The sequence below is a fragment of the Beta vulgaris genome, chromosome 8 (genome assembly GCF_026745355.1).
Source record: "Beta vulgaris subsp. vulgaris cultivar EL10 chromosome 8, EL10.2, whole genome shotgun sequence".
Taxonomy (NCBI): Eukaryota; Viridiplantae; Streptophyta; class Magnoliopsida; order Caryophyllales; family Amaranthaceae; genus Beta; species Beta vulgaris.
In genome coordinates, this window is record NC_079209.1 from 679,166 (window position 1) to 694,683 (window position 15,518).

At 36.6% G+C, this 15,518-nt stretch overlaps 3 protein-coding genes across 3 annotated transcripts; 2 read left to right on the plus strand and 1 right to left on the minus strand.

Annotated features, from left to right (window-relative positions):
- Window positions 1-632: 632 nt before the first annotated feature.
- Window positions 633-2,185, minus strand: LOC104902771 (uncharacterized). The gene is made up of 2 exons (XM_057391176.1): window positions 1,046-2,185; window positions 633-944 (listed from the first exon to the last, which is right to left on the minus strand). The coding sequence occupies exons 1-2, from the start codon at window positions 2,183-2,185 to the stop codon at window positions 633-635; spliced, it is 1,452 nt and encodes a 483-aa protein (XP_057247159.1).
- A 958-nt stretch (window positions 2,186-3,143) lies between these two features.
- Window positions 3,144-9,434, plus strand: LOC104900494 (protein MALE DISCOVERER 1). Its single transcript, XM_010687913.4, has 13 exons — window positions 3,144-3,550; window positions 3,968-4,427; window positions 4,511-4,643; window positions 4,787-4,858; window positions 5,061-5,204; window positions 5,285-5,407; window positions 6,375-6,436; window positions 6,549-6,992; window positions 7,579-7,769; window positions 8,030-8,162; window positions 8,253-8,410; window positions 8,518-8,700; window positions 9,009-9,434. The coding sequence occupies exons 2-13, from the start codon at window positions 4,283-4,285 to the stop codon at window positions 9,267-9,269; spliced, it is 2,049 nt and encodes a 682-aa protein (XP_010686215.2). The 5' UTR covers window positions 3,144-3,550; window positions 3,968-4,282; the 3' UTR covers window positions 9,270-9,434.
- A 4,166-nt stretch (window positions 9,435-13,600) lies between these two features.
- LOC104900668 (protein DOG1-like 4) lies at window positions 13,601-14,836 on the plus strand. The gene has a single exon (XM_010688159.3). The coding sequence runs from the start codon at window positions 13,808-13,810 to the stop codon at window positions 14,591-14,593; it is 786 nt and encodes a 261-aa protein (XP_010686461.2). The 5' UTR covers window positions 13,601-13,807; the 3' UTR covers window positions 14,594-14,836.
- The last annotated feature ends 682 nt before the right edge of the window (window positions 14,837-15,518 follow it).

Below are 15,518 nucleotides of genomic sequence, written 5' to 3' on the forward strand. Positions count from 1 at the left end.
TGATTTTTCATAATGGTGTTGATGTGGTTGTGATTTCAGTGTGTGTTTGGTACTGTGTTTGCAAAATGGTGTTGTTGTGGTTGTGATTTCCCTATGATGATGATCTTTTTACACCATAAATGCTTTCAACCTTTTTTCCTCTCAATGTGCCCCTAGCATTTTAATTTGTCTTTGCATTGATGAGGCAATTGTGTGTTTGGTGTTGTGCCTACTGGACTTGTGTGAAACAATGTGGAATAATTCAAATTTGCATGAGAGGATGATGAATTATCCTCAATGATGAATGAGGTCAAGTTTAAGTTTCACATTTATTGTCCATGTATTGGCTTTCCCCCACTTATGCCACCAATGTATTGACTTATTTTGCATGTTGGATGTGGCTGTTAGGAGGTTAAATATGGTTATGTGCATATTGGTGATTGGGGACAACCTGAGGGAAAGAACCAAGCCTTTCATTTTCTTCAAACATGTTCCTTACATGCATTACTTGTGGAAACCAAATGATGTGAAATGCATTGACCTATGTACTTTACAAAAAAAGGTCATAACTTTACAAAATAGGGCCATACAACCTCTATACTAAACAAAAAGTGTTTGACTTCTATACTTTACAAAAAAATGTTTGCCTGCCCCTACTGATCTTCTGGAAGCAATTCCATTGCTTCAAATGGCTCAGGCCCAAACACAATGTCTTGATTGAGTAGATTAACTGTGTCATTTACCAACTCCTCTGAAATTTCAACAGTAGTTGGTAGTAGACCCAATCTGTCCATCTTTTTTTTGGAATTGTGTGGGTTTTTGTAATTGTTTCCACCCTTGACCTTCAATATCTCCACCATAACATACATCAAATGTATCCAAGTATAGTTGATTATCCTAGGCTCATACACTGTGTATGCATCTTCAACACTTTTAATCAACTCATCAACTGTTTTTGGAAAGCTCTGATGTTGAATTGATTGAATGGCTTTGAAGAAACCCAAATCCAGTATATTGAGGTCAGGTGACTGGGCTGGCTGGCAGATTATGTTAATTTCAAAACCACCTTCTCTACATGCTTCCAAAAACTCAGCATCATTAGGTTGGATATGGGTCTAGCATTGTCCTGCTGAATCCATATCTCTTTGCACCCATTCTCTGGCCATTTTGCTCTAATTGCTGGCAGAAGCTTGTTGATTATCATTTCCCTGATGGTTTCCTTTGTAATACTTTGCTTTGCCTTCTTTTCAATTGTACCTGCTGGTCTGTTAGCTGACCACCTTTGTGCTCTAACTTCATCTATGAATGGGAAGATACCAATCTTCCCATCCCATAATATGTCCCCTGTTGGCCCTAACCATGGTCTTGCTATGGCAGCTAAGAACATAACTTTTGTAATGAATGCTTTTGATTGGCATGCTCTGTATGGGTCCTCTTCTTCTGATAACAAGTAGAATCTTTGTGTGATTTTGCTCATGAAAAACCATTTTTCATCAATATGAATCATGTTATAAAGATGATTAAACTTTGGCAATTCATTCATTGATTTTGGTATGCTTTGAGACAACACAAATTTCATTCTTGCTACCTTGTGTTTTGGTGTGAGTTTGGGCTTGATTGAGTTTGTATGGCTTCTGAGTATACCTCTTTTTAACAACCTATAAACTGTTGAGGGGCTAACTTCTAAGGCCGTAGCAAAGGACCTGATGGTTGTCCTTTGCTTTAGAGGTACCCTTCTCAAGGCTTCATCATCTGTGAATTTTACCTTTCTCCCACAATTTCCAATTTTCCTACTTGCAACATTGACCTCTACACCATCTATTTTCTGCTTTCTAGCAAGAGTCCATATCCTATTCATAGTTGATCTACTACATGAGTATTTCTGCCTTAGTGTTGTTAAAAGTCCCCTTGGTAATACTAACTCATCAGATGCAGATGCAAACATTTCAATTACAATTTGTCTTCGTATGTTGTTGGGCAAGTTTGGTTTTTTGTTGTCTTCCTCATTACCCCTATCTTCATTTAACTCATTCATTGTTTGTTCTTCATTTTCAGACTCATGGTCAGAGAAGTACCATACCTCATTATCTTCTTCCTCTTCTTCTGCATTGATATGTTCTTCGAAGTGCAGCTCTTCTTCTCCTATTGTGGTGTCATCACCAACTCCACTAGAAAGAATCCATGCTTCAAAGGCTTCTTCATCCATGTACTTATTAATCTACTGTGATGTGTGTGCGAGTGGTTGAATTTGGAGTGCTGTGTGTGCAAGTGGTTGAATTTGGAGTGCTGTGTGTGCAAGTGATAATTGTAATTGTTTAGAGAATTTGTATAGAGAAAAATATTTTGTTCCCTCTAAAATAGTGAAGGGGAAAAAATAGAGCATATGGTAAAGTTAGTACCCTGTATAAATAGAGGCTTCTAAAAAAATATGGAGCCAAAGTTTGAATTTTTTGGAGCGGTCCCAGAATCTGTAAGTGAATCTCCAAAAAAAAAATTTGGAGCCAAAAGTTTGAAATAAATGTGGCAGTTTTGTTGTTCCCTCTCTTTTTCTTTGTCATTAGCGTGTAATTGTTGGTTGTATGGGTCCACACTCAAACCTTTAATTACTTTCTCTCTCTAGCCTCCTTGGTTGGTGTGCCCTTTCTCTATGTTCCACTTAAAAAGAAACGGAGGAAGTAATTCGTAAAATTACAAACAATCTGTCTTTTTCTTTCTTTTTTTAAATTTTTAATCTCCTTTGTTTTCTTTCTCATTTCTTTAAAAAGTTAAAGATAGCATATTTAAGCAATTAAATAAATTAATAACAAGCAAAAACTTATTAAAAACATATTGATATTAAATTGACTTATTCGATAATAATAAAAAAATTGACTTATTTTTAACATAAATGAAAAAAAAAAAAAAAACTCGCGGGAAAAGGCTGAAAATACCCTTCTATGGTGACAGTTAAAACCGGTAAAAATAACGCCGGCGAGCAGACGTGGGTGTAGGACCCACACACAATCACATCATAGATTTTTTTTCTAATATATCTGCTAAAAAGGTACATGTTTGGAATTTTGGACCACCCAAAATTAATACTAAACAAATGTAGTTGGTATATTATGAGGCAAAATAAAAAAAAATAAAATTTTTAATTTTTTTTTTTTTGAAAAATAAAATTAAGAAAAATAAGGGAGAGGGAAATGATGGTAACCCAGCTGACATTGTTGGAGGATGAGAGAGAAAATCAAGGGAGGAAGAGAGAGAAAGAAGAACAAAATAGAGGAAAAATCAGGAAAATTTAGCCCTTTTGGAGGCTCATCTTCTTTCTGAGTCTTCTACAGAAGATGGAATGAAGAGAGACTCTATGATTATTATCAAATTTTTTGAATTTTTATAGATTATAAATATTTAATTTATTCATTTTTCTCCATAAATTTCTGCCTTAATTTTACCCCCTTTGTATTTTCTTCATCATTTTCCAACATTTTCATCAATTTTATTACAAACCCATAAATTATTAGTCTTACAATTGAAGGGAGCTGCAGAAAGTTTCAATCTTGGTTACACATTTGCCCCCTGCATTCAGGTAAACCCTAAAATTCTGTGCCTTTTTCGCTTTTTACATGGATGGCTTGTTAATGGGTTTATTCTTTGATTCCTAGCTTTTATGTAGAATGTGGTTTTGGAGGTATTTTGGGTACCCTTTTGATTAATTTGAGGAGGGTTTAATTTTGATCTTGAAGTTTCTTGCATATTTCCATACAATTGTTGCAAAATGTGGCTTTTGAGCTGTTTTGTGGGTACCCTTTTGTTCAACTAGAGGAGGGTTATTTTGATTTTTGTAAAAGAATTGAGCTAATTTTACAGCACTTGATCCTAGAATGTGGTTTTTCAGCTATCTTATGGGACCCTTTTGTTCAATTTGAGGAGGGTTTAACTTTGTTTTGGTGCTTGTTTTGCATACTTTCTGCTCTGATTATGCATGTTTTGATGGTTGTCTTAGGGGTGAAATCGGTATAATTGCTGGTGGCATCCTTCATCAAGAGGGGTTCTTCTTCTAGCCTAGACTTCAAGAATGACAGAAACGAATTTACTTGTTAAATTCAAGAAGAGGCCAGTGTACCGGGTTTATATTGCAGCTATTTAGCCTGTACAAACTTCATAAACCTCAACTTATTGTAGCATTTGTGTGGGAGTTGCCAGTAGTTGTGAATTTTGTGTAAACTTTAGGTAGTTTCTCTGACCAACTCCTGGTCATTGAAGTGAGACCTGGCGATTTTGTATATTAGCGATTTGTATAGGTGCTGGCTGTTGGGGAATGTTCTTTGTAGCCCCACCAATTCAGCGTTCTGTTGAACAAGCGATGGGGGGCAGATGGAGGACCTTTAAGCTTCAATTCATCTGTTTCATGGTTTTGATCCTTGGTTCAGGGCTTCGAGGCTCGTCATCACTCAGTCTTGAAGGTAATCTAAAGATAATGCACAACGTTTAGTGTTCAGAGTTTAAAATGTTTGCTTTTGGTTTAAAGTTGATGATTTTGTTGTAGGATTGAATTTATTAAAATTTCGAACAAGAGTAGATTCAGATCCTTACAAATCTCTTGCAAGTTGGGATCCTGTAGAGGGTCACATGTGTAACTGGAAGGGTGTCCATTGTGTCAATGGTAAAGTGCATATGCTGTAAGTTCCAGTTTTACTTACTTAAATATTTGGTTTATATTGATGTTATATGTCTGATTTATTGTCCTTGTCTTAAAAGTGCTTTATATAATTAACTAGGGAAGAAAACATTCTTATTAAATGAGATTTTTTTTCCTTTGCAGAAACCTGAGTGGACTGTCTCTGGGAGGATCGCTGGCACCTGAGCTGGGGTACCTTGACAATTTACGAGCTCTGTGAGTATTTTAATTCTGTTGTGGTTCAACTGATACCTGAATAGCTTCCATGATCCTCTTTTTATGTGATTTTGTTAATTTCAACTAGATAAAACCTTGCAGACAAATTCCCGATGTCATTAAAACTTGAGAAGAGCTGGTTTCTTTTTACTCTACTGTTTCTATTTCAAGTTTGTGTAATTCTGTTTGTTTCATTGAACAGCATACTCCATGCAAACCGCTTCTCAGGGGCCATTCCAGTAGAAATTGGACGTCTTACGAAGCTCGAGGTGCTGGATTTGAGTGGCAATTATTTGACTGGAGCAATTCCACAAGAGATTGCGAGGATTAGTTCACTGAAACAATTGTGAGTGCTGCCATGCAAATTTTATACTGCTAATTTTTCACATTCAAGTTTAAATGACCAGAATCTATTTATTGTTTCAGACTTCTTTGTGACAATAACTTTGAAGGCACCATCCCTCCAGAACTTGAGGCGCATAGTGTACTGTATGAGCTACGATTTGATGAATACCTTGCATCTGTTACCAACAGAAAAGTTGGCCACCGGTAAGCATTACACGCAGATTGGGATGTGCTATGGTGAAACATTAGCAATTTTCACATTATTTAACCCTCTTCTAAGGGAAAATGAAGATTCTCCGGAAGCTGGTGTTGTCAGATGTGTAATTGTGTATATTGATACGTTCCAAATGTTGCTTAACTTGTTTTTTGGGAAATGGGTTACCTTTACTTTGTTTTCATTGTATAGGTTCTTATGTGTTGGCTTATGATAGTTTATTGCCCTACTTGCTCACGAGCATTGGCTGGATCTGACTTCTTGCGAACATAAATGAAATGTATGAAAATGTTGGTGTCAGTGAAATTTCCTCTTTCTTTCCATTCTATTCCATCTGGAACTTTTGATGACTTTGAAGTACAGTATATTAACCTCTTCCTTACTGCTTCTTTTGCTTATTACACTATCAATGTTCTTGTTTTTGACACTCACTCCCATCTTTAAACTACTACTTTATTTAACAATCGGATGAGATATACTGATTTTATGCTGATTTAGGCTGTAAATGTCTCTCATTTAGTTGCTAAGCCACGAGTCTTGTTCATCTGATATTTCTGATTTTCTATGCATTTTTATCTGTGTTGAGCCTTGACTAATCAATGTACCTAGTTACCACCTCTTTGAGTAGGCATTAGCAATCCTGAACAAGATTAAAATAGATACCACCTTTAGAAGATAGGTAGTATACCAATCTACTAGGACCCCTTTACTTGGATAGATAGAGCAATCTCTTCTACTTTTGGTTCCCTTCTTAGAGTGCTCATGTTATTTCAGTTCCTCTTAATATGTACCCATTACCTATTTCCATTGTTAATATTTGTCATGTTACTTTTCCTTACCTTTGTGAGCAGTTGTCCTTTATTTACCATGTTGCAACTCATGCTATCTTAAGCCTCAATTCTGCTGTATCTCGACATAATTATAGAACTCTGACCTTTTCCTTACCTTGATTTCTAGGCCAAAACTTACAACGGAATCATGGCTTGGACATGGAGGTGACCAAATTGGTAACTTGGAAAGTAAGTTGATGCAAGCTCATCAGCCCTTGTCTATGCTTGACACTCTTATGTCTATTATCTAATGCTTTCATACTACCACTCTTAACAACTTTCAAATTTTCACATTTACCAGCTTCTTATGAGTCAAACATGCTTCAAAATGAACATGTCTCAGCTACTGTAACTCGTCGTAAATTAAGTGAACAGTCCACTAATATCGAAGCTTTACCACCCAAAAATAACGCTGTTTCTCAAGTCAACTCAGAAACTACTTTAAGAAGTAGTGGGTCTTTTCCCGCTGTACCAAAAGTGATGACCAAGTCTCGACCACCACCTTCAGTGCCTTCTGATTCTAACTCGCAGCAGGAGAAAGCACCAGCCAAAACTGCCCAATCCCATGCCGACTTAGAAAAGCCTTCTCAGAAGGTGTGGGTGTTTGTTGCTATTGGTCTTGGAGTGCTATTCTTGCTTGCCATTGCTGCTGCTTTATATTTCATGTGGAGAAGTCGAGGTGCAAGGCCTATAAGCCCCTTTAAGACTGGCATTAGTGGGCAATTGCAGAAAGCTTTTATTACAGGTGAACCTCTCTGTTCTTTTCATGGACATTTGTACTATATATGAGTGCATTTTCGTCACTTGAATCTTGCTAAACTGAATTTATCTGAACTTATTACACACATGATTGGACCTAAAAGTACCTTATGTTTACAATTAATTGGTGTGATCAATCCCAATTCTTGAAACTTATTTTGCTGAGGTAAAAAAATGCACCTTATATATGGCTCTTGACAAAGTCTGGTCTGTGGTGTTTGCATTACCTTTTTTGCAAAAGCAGATCTTACATGCTGATAGTATCATCATAAAAAAGTGTATCAATGATAAAACGATATTGTGGTTTTCAGGGACAATAGTCCTGTTTTTTGTCAATGGTATACTTCATAGTTCATATGGTAAAATCAATGAATTTCTGGACAGCATACGATGTGATGATGATCAAGTATAGCCAATTATATGTTCACGAGTGCTTGTTACTGAGCTTGACTCTCTGTTGAGCTTATTCAGCACCATAGCCATATAATCTTATTAACCTGTTGCATCTTCCATCTTTTTATTTTTTGCTTTCTGAAAAGAACATCTGAAGATGATGGTTGTCTTTCTCACAGGAGTCCCTAAGCTGAACAGGCCTGAGCTAGAAACAGCATGTGAGGATTTCAGCAATATTATTGCTACTTACGATGCTTTCACAATATACAAGGGAACTTTATCAAGTGGAGTTGAAATAGCTGTTGCTTCTACTCTAGTCACTTCTTCAATAGATTGGTCAGATAATGCAGAATTGACATACCGGAAGAAGGTCTGTTAGAGTCAGAAAAGGCTGAAACTCTGCCTTCGTAGCGAAATGTTTGCATGATTTCACAAAATATTTGTGTTAAGAACCTATATTCCATATTCACATATTCTAATAATACCTTCAAATTATGATGTAAAACAAAACTTGGTGTTAAAATATGCAAATGAGTTTGGACATCTTGAAATGGAATATACAGAGCTAAGAAATGGATGGAGGGACTACTTCTATCCTTGTATTAATTGTGTGATGTTGTCATGGTACAGATTGAAACATTGTCACGAGTGAATCACAAGAACTTTGTAAATCTTATTGGTTATTGTGAAGAGAATGAACCTTTTACTCGAATGATGGTGTTTGAATACGCCCCCAGTGGGAGCTTCTTTGAGCATCTCCATGGTAACTATCCTTACATGCAAAAAAATTCGGTGTTCTTCCGACTTTCCTCTTGTATTAGAAGGTCAATAATGTGCTTTTGTGTGTATACAGTTAAAGAAGTTGAGCATCTTGATTGGAATGCTAGAATAAGGATTTTAATGGGAGCAGCTTATTGTCTCCAATACATGCACCATGAACTAGATCCTCCAGTGCCACACTCAAACGTAAGGTCGTCTGCAATCTTTCTAACTGACGATTATGCAGCTAAGGTACGCCTTTAACATATTCAAACCAATGATTAGCTTGTCTTTATAATGCATTCCTTCTGTCTCCTTTTCTATTTCTTATCAATGGCATTCCTTTCGCTTTGACACAGCTCGTCGAGAGGCCATTTGAAGTATTACCCAAAGCTCAAACAGGTGAAGATAGTTCAAAGCCTGCTGAAACAATCAAAGCAGCTGACACGCGGCAAAATGTTTATGAATTTGGTATATTGCTACTTGAAACCATCACAGGAAGGCTTCCGTACTCAGAAGAACAAGGGTCTTTGGTAGATTGGGTAAGTTTCTGAATCCAAATCTTATGATCTCATGTTCTGCTACTCTTTGGTCCAAGTACCTTCTCTATAACCTAGGTAGGCATAGAGGACAATCCTCAAAGGAGGTTGTGCCTCCTAAATATTAACACACATATGGCTCGGATTGATCGGACTTGCATGGACTCAGTTTGAATAGCTGTCGAATCTTGTTTTGCGTGGTCCTCCATTATACGGTTCTGTATCGTACCAGCCATGTTTGTATTCATACAACTTAATATATGGAGTAGGCTAGTCACTATTGCTCATATTGTATCTATTTGGTCTTGTAGGCTATGGACTACTTGAAAGATAAGGAGAATAACAAGGAATTGATTGATCCAATACTCAAATCTGTCAAAACACACGAGCTAGACGTCTTATGCAAAGTTATTCTGGAATGCATTAGACCGGAGCCTGCTCGTAGACCAACAATGAAGGAAATCACAACGAAATTGAGGGAAGCAATTCCTATTACACCTGATGCTGCAGTACCGCGACTGTCTCCCCTTTGGTGGGCTGAACTCGAAATCATGTCTGTGGAAGGAACTTGATTTCCTGCCCTTTCGTTCCTTTTCTCTCTGTATGTTTAAAGATGTGCCTTATTTGTTGCACTGTGTAACCATATGCAAAGGAAATAGACCACCTTTCCAACTGAAGTACAAGAGGATCTGCGCAACTCTTACCTATTTTTCTCTCTATTTTCTTTTGATCATTCATATTTAATGTGTCTTTCCTTACTCCTAAAGCCTAATCTAATATGACTCTTCCTGATCACTAGACAAGATCCTCTCTATTTCCTAGAGGAAACAAATGGTCCATTTACAATAATATCAACAATCAAGATTGTATAAAGGCGGAAAATATACGGAGTTTTTCTTGGATTTTTACTTTTCTAATTTAGGTGTTACAATCAAACTGGAAATGAAAAGCACCTAAATGACGATAGTCTTAATATCCTTACTCCTTCCTCTTCGAATAAAATAAGAAAGATAGACGAGTGTTGTAACTTATACGTTAGAATGTCTCCGTTGATTTTGTTATTGTTTTATTAGGTAGTATATGTTGAAGAACTAACATTTTTTCTTTGACGAGAAAACACACATCACTTAACCATTTATAGAAATCAAATCAGAGTTTACAAAAAGCATAACCTTAGACGCTATTCTTCAATCCACGCCCTCATTTCACTATACCTTATGGGTCATGTTGAAGATACTTACAAATGGGTTATTCAAGGTAAATTATGATGCGACGGTGTTTGAGGATGGGAAGAACTAACATGACATATATGAATCGAAGTGTTGTAGATGAAAGTGAGTTTTTTATCACAAACATGTCTTATGGGTAACGTTAAAGACACTTGACAAATGGGTTATTCAAACCTGGTCATATTTTTCTCGATCATGGTTGAAGTGAAACTCGAAAATATTTTGATAATTCTCCATAACTAGCCAGACCCCAAGGATGATCACCATACATGAAGAAGAATATAACCACATAAGTAGTCCCACATCAGAGAAATAGGAAAAATGAAATTAGTATAACCACATGATAAGCTCGAGTCCAGTTACTTTTTTCTCTACCATTGGTTTTGAGATGAAATTTTATTTGGTTTTGTATCCCAAGACCATCTTTACTAAATAAAGTTTCAAGTTTAATAAATAATTAAATCTTATGATTAGCATGAACAATATATATATTATCAACAACCACTTTGTACTTCCTCCGTTTTTTTTTAGATGTTACACTTTCTATTTTAGGAAATTTTAAATTAGATGTTACACTTTTATTTTGGGTAATAACTTCTCTCTATCTCTCTCCTATCACATGTTCACATGGAGCCCTTTTGTTTTTCATTCTCTCTATCTCTCTCCACTCCAAAAATTACCTAGGAGTCCGTGATTTGAAAAGTGTAACATCTAATAAAAAACGGAGGAAGTATATGTTATCAAGATGAACATAATCACTTTTCACAACCACATTCCGAAATCCGAACTTCACAACCACACACCTAAATATCATACTAATCTTAGTTTTTTTTAATGTTAAACCATTGTAAGTCTTGAGGAGTCATGACTTAGTCAACGGATTGACCCTTGAGACTCCCGTAGGCTTTCGAGGTGGCATCTGCTTATGTGTGTAGGTGGGTTAACCGTTGAGACCATTCAAAAGCCACGAGTCGTCTTGTCACTCCACGTGGCATCCACCTCCTCTTTCTCATGCCACGCCACAATTCTTTCCACAAACATTTTGTTTTAACGATCGACCACGATATTCATGGTCGATAACAGTGACTAATCCGCTCGTCTCAGACGTTCTATTTAAAGGTAAAGAAGTGGTCAATAATCTCTTTCCATTATCAAAAGAGGACTCCATTGCCGATGTTAACTATCACGCATGTTGTGAAGGAATCACTACGACAGTATAAACATGTATACTGCCTCTATTTTCAAGTTTCAACTAATTGTTTTTTTTTTCGATTTTTGATTTTTGAAAAATATAAGGCGTATTATTTTTATTCGGTAACATACTGGTCTAAATAGACTTGGTCCTCATCAGTTAGAGATAAAAAGAAAATTCCAATTTATAGAGAAACTTCTGGATACTAGAAACTAAAGATTTGTAAGAGTCAGTAATAGGCTTCTCGAGGTATTGGAGTTCTCTCAATAGATATTGACATAATATCGATTTTTATATACTCCATCCGTCCCAAAATATAGTTCTTGTTTCTTTTTACACAGTTTTCAAGACATACCTTTGACCTACGATATCTCCTATTTCGTATGAGTAAGAAAATATAAAAAGTTGATTTTATGAATGTACACATCGAACTGAATCTAACAAAACTCCACATGATTATGTTCTTTTATATACATTAACGAGAGTATTTGGTCAAAATTTTTAAAGTTTAACTCTCAAAATAGAAACATAAAAGACTTGAAGCTGATAGTCAAAATGTCTAAATTTCTTGAATTCAACTTTTTTTGAAATGTTTTAAAAGGTTTTGAAGAGAAAAACTTAATTTGATGCATGCATGTTTGTTATTTAATTTACTTACATATTTTGGTGATTTCTTTGAATTTTTTCTACAAGAACTTAATATTGTTTAGGTCGGGGCATTGATAATTAGCCTCCTTCATGAATCAATACATGTGCTCCCAGCACATTTTTTCCTACAAATGCTAATACGTGATTATTATTGTAATCGCCAACTTTAGGACCATGTTCATTTGATCTGCGTATATATATACACTTCTATAGATATATATATGTATACTAAGCAATACAGAGTTAACTTTTGGAACTCTTCAGTAAATAATAAGTTTCTAGAGCACCAAGTTTTGAATCTTGTAGCATCTTGTCAATCAACTGATTATAATCTGATATGTTGCATAATGTTTCTACCAGTGACAAAGGCTCCTTGATTCTTGGAGACAATACAAGGATTAAACAAAGTTCCTAGAGACAATCTGGGTCCCTGGGAAATAATTCTCATGCACATATTCTAGTCAAAGAGTTATGGAGTTTTCATCACCATACACTAGCAAATTGAAGAAGGTATATTGCTTCATTTTTTATCGTATTGTTTAGAGGACTCGATACGTTTATTAATGTATAACTTTGATATTGTACAAGTTTGATTATATGCAAAATATATATCAAGATGAAGTTAACAAGATCTCCCTTGATTATGTTTTTTCTTCCATATAATCAAATAAAGAACGTAAATAATGTTATTACTCCATTCCTTTAGATGTAATCCCCTCCCCCATACTATCAAGAAGCGTAGTACTAATGCAGTATCTTGTAGAATATGTTCTTAACTTAACGTGTCACCCTGACAAACCCATGATATGATTTGTTGTCACTCGTCAGATTCTATGAGTTAGCTCGTTTTTCTTCGTTTCTCGAGTCCAGTGCTGGTTGTACGCACAACTGCACAGTCCATTCCTTTAGATGTAATCCCCTCCCACATCAAGAAGGGTACCACTAATGCAGTATCTTGTAGAATATGTTCTTAACTTAACGTGTCACCCTGACAAACCCATGATATGATTTGTTGTCACTCGTCAGGTTCTATGAGTTAGCTCGTTTTTCTTCGTTTCTCGAGTCCAGTACTGGTTGTACGCACAACTGCACAGTCCATTCCTTTAGATGTAATCCCCTCCCCCATCAAGAAGGATACTACTAATGCAGTATCTTGTAGGATATGTTCTTAACTTAACGTGTCACCCTGACAAACCCATGATATGACTTGTTGTCACTCGTCAAATTCTATGAGTTAGCTCATTTTTCTTCGTTTCTTGAGTCCAGTGTTGGTTGTACGCACAACTGCACAAGTTAATTGAGTCCATTTCTTTAGATGTAATCCCCTCCCCCATTAAGAAGCGTACTACTAATGCAATATCTTGTAGAATATGTTCTTAACTTAACGTGTTACCCTGACATCCCCGATAACATGACTTGCTGTCACTCGTCAGATTACATGAGTTAGCTCGTTTTTCTTCGTTTCTTGAGTTCAGTGCTGGTTGTACGCATAACTGTACAAGTTAATTGAGTCTGTTCCTTTAGATGTAATCCCCTCCTTCATTAAAAAGCGTACTACTAATGCAGTATATTGTAAAATATGTTCTAAACTTAATGTGTCAACCGATAACATGACTTGTTGTCACTCGTCAGATTCCATCAGTTAGCTCGTTTTTCTTCGTTTCTTGTGTGTACTTATTGCCAAAAAAAAAACCGAAACCCCAATTGCCAAACTTTTAAGACTTAAAACTCATACACATACATGCATCGACAAGAGGTAAAAAATCTAGTACTCCATGTCTCCATCCCAAGACGTAATACTATATAATTGGTGAAAATCACAACATAAATGAAGCCACCTGCCAGTCCACTAACCCACACGACTCAATTTTTGTTGCGCGTAAGGCATGCACATACACAGACACACTACAGTAATCTCCGCCCTCTTAACTATTTATATAATGCACTCTTTTTGTCACTCTTTTCTCTCTTTTTAAACCACACACACCTGAAAAACCTACAAAAATTTATACAAATCACACAAAAAGAACAAACAAAAACTATGAGTTTGAGTAGTATACCATTAAAAGATATGACTAGTAGTAGCAATAATAACTCTTTAGTAGAAGAGAAATTTTGTTCTTACTATGAAGAGTGGCTAAAACAACTAGAACTCCATCTTCAACAGCTTGTTTTAGGTCATCAGCTTGACTATGAAACCATGGTTACAACCTTTACTACGCACCACAAAGAGTACTACACAGCCAAATGGGCTGCAGCCCATGATGACATCTTAGCTTTCTTTTCACCTCAATGGGTTAGCCCACTTGAGTCAGCTTTTACTTGGGTCACAGGTTGGAAACCTTCCACAGTTTTTAGGGTAGTTGATTCACTTCGTAAAACCCGGGCTCCTCTTACTAGCTTGGCCCAACTAAGTGATGAACAAGCCCAAAAGATTGGGGAGCTTGGTGTGAAGATAAAGTTGGAGGAACAGAAAGTTGATAGAGAAATGGAAAGGCAACAAGTGGCTATGGGGGACTTGAAGATGGTGGAGTTGGCTAGGGTTTCGAGTCGAGTTAATGCTAACGAGTCGAGTCGAGTTGATAAGATAGTGGGTGTAGCGGTGAAGGGGTTGTTTGATGGGTTAGAGAAAGTAATGAAGATGGGTGATTATGTGAGGCTTAAGGCTTTGAAGGGTGTTTTGGATGTGCTTAGTCCTAGACAAAAAGTGGACTTTTTGGCTGTTTTTGCTATGCTTCAAATACAAATCAGGAAATGGGGGAAACAAAGAGCTCTTATTAATATTGCTAATGATAGTAGTAATCTCTCTGTAGATAATCTGCTTTGATTAGTTTCATTCTTTCAGCACTAATTTACTTCTATAGTTTTGAATAACCATACCCTATCTGTTTTATCAATAAAAAGTTACTCAATTTTCCCTCGCTCTAGTAAAGAATACCTCACCATCTCCTATTACATCTATCTTTGTAATAAGTTAATATTTGATAATTACGCTATAACTTATTACCTTAAATTACGTGTATTTATGAAACGGAAGGAGTATATGTAAATGAGGTTGATCTCCTTTGCAGCTTTGCTTTGTATTTGTCATCAACAGTTTTCTTTGCACCCTCTAGATATGCTTCTTACGTGACATCTGAATAAAACTCTGATTGTGACACGTACGACTACAAGTTAGAGGTGATCAAACATGGCCCGGCCCGGCCCGTTTTTGGGCCGGGTTTGGGCAGAATTTTTCGGCCCGCGGGCCGGGCCGGGCCCGGTCATTTTTTTTTTGTTTTTAGGCGGGCTTTGGGCAAGCTAAAAACGACTTTTTAGTCTATTTTTTGGCCCGGCCCGTTTTGGCCCGCAAAAGCCCGCTAAGCCCGGCCCGAAATAGCGGGCTTTGGACACAAAAATTCGGCCCGAATTTAGGCCCGGCCCGGCCCGGCCAATGGGCAAATTTTTTTGGCCGCGGCCCGGCCCGAACCCGGCCCGGCCCGGCCCATGATCACCTCTACTACAAGTGCTACTAATCAGCATTAGTGTATCTTATATTCTTATATCTTATATAAAAAGGGAACTGGGGTTTCGGGTGCCCAAGGGTAGTGCACCGACCCATTTCTCAACAGAATTACCTCTGTGTCCTTATTATCTCAATTACTTTTATCTTCATTTTTTTTAATGGAAAACAAAAAAAAATAATGGGAAGAATGCCAGTGATTCAATTATTAATAAGTAAATATTATAAAAAGTTGATATTAAAAAAATTC

Excerpts from the sequence above, each read along its gene's own strand:
- LOC104900668 (XM_010688159.3), top strand. The coding sequence starts at position 13,808 with ATGAGTTTGAGTAGTATACCATTAAAAGATATGACTAGTAGTAGCAAT.
- LOC104902771 (XM_057391176.1), bottom strand. The coding sequence starts at position 2,185 with ATGGATGAAGAAGCCTTTGAAGCATGGATTCTTTCTAGTGGAGTTGGT. Across the intron at positions 945-1,045 it reads TTTGGAAGCATGTAGAGAAG|AGCTTTCCAAAAACAGTTGA; the intron begins GTGGTTTTGAAA and ends ATTCAACATCAG.
- LOC104900494 (XM_010687913.4), top strand. The coding sequence starts at position 4,283 with ATGTTCTTTGTAGCCCCACCAATTCAGCGTTCTGTTGAACAAGCGATG. Across the intron at positions 4,644-4,786 it reads AATGGTAAAGTGCATATGCT|AAACCTGAGTGGACTGTCTC; the intron begins GTAAGTTCCAGT and ends TTTCCTTTGCAG. Across the intron at positions 4,859-5,060 it reads CTTGACAATTTACGAGCTCT|CATACTCCATGCAAACCGCT; the intron begins GTGAGTATTTTA and ends TTCATTGAACAG.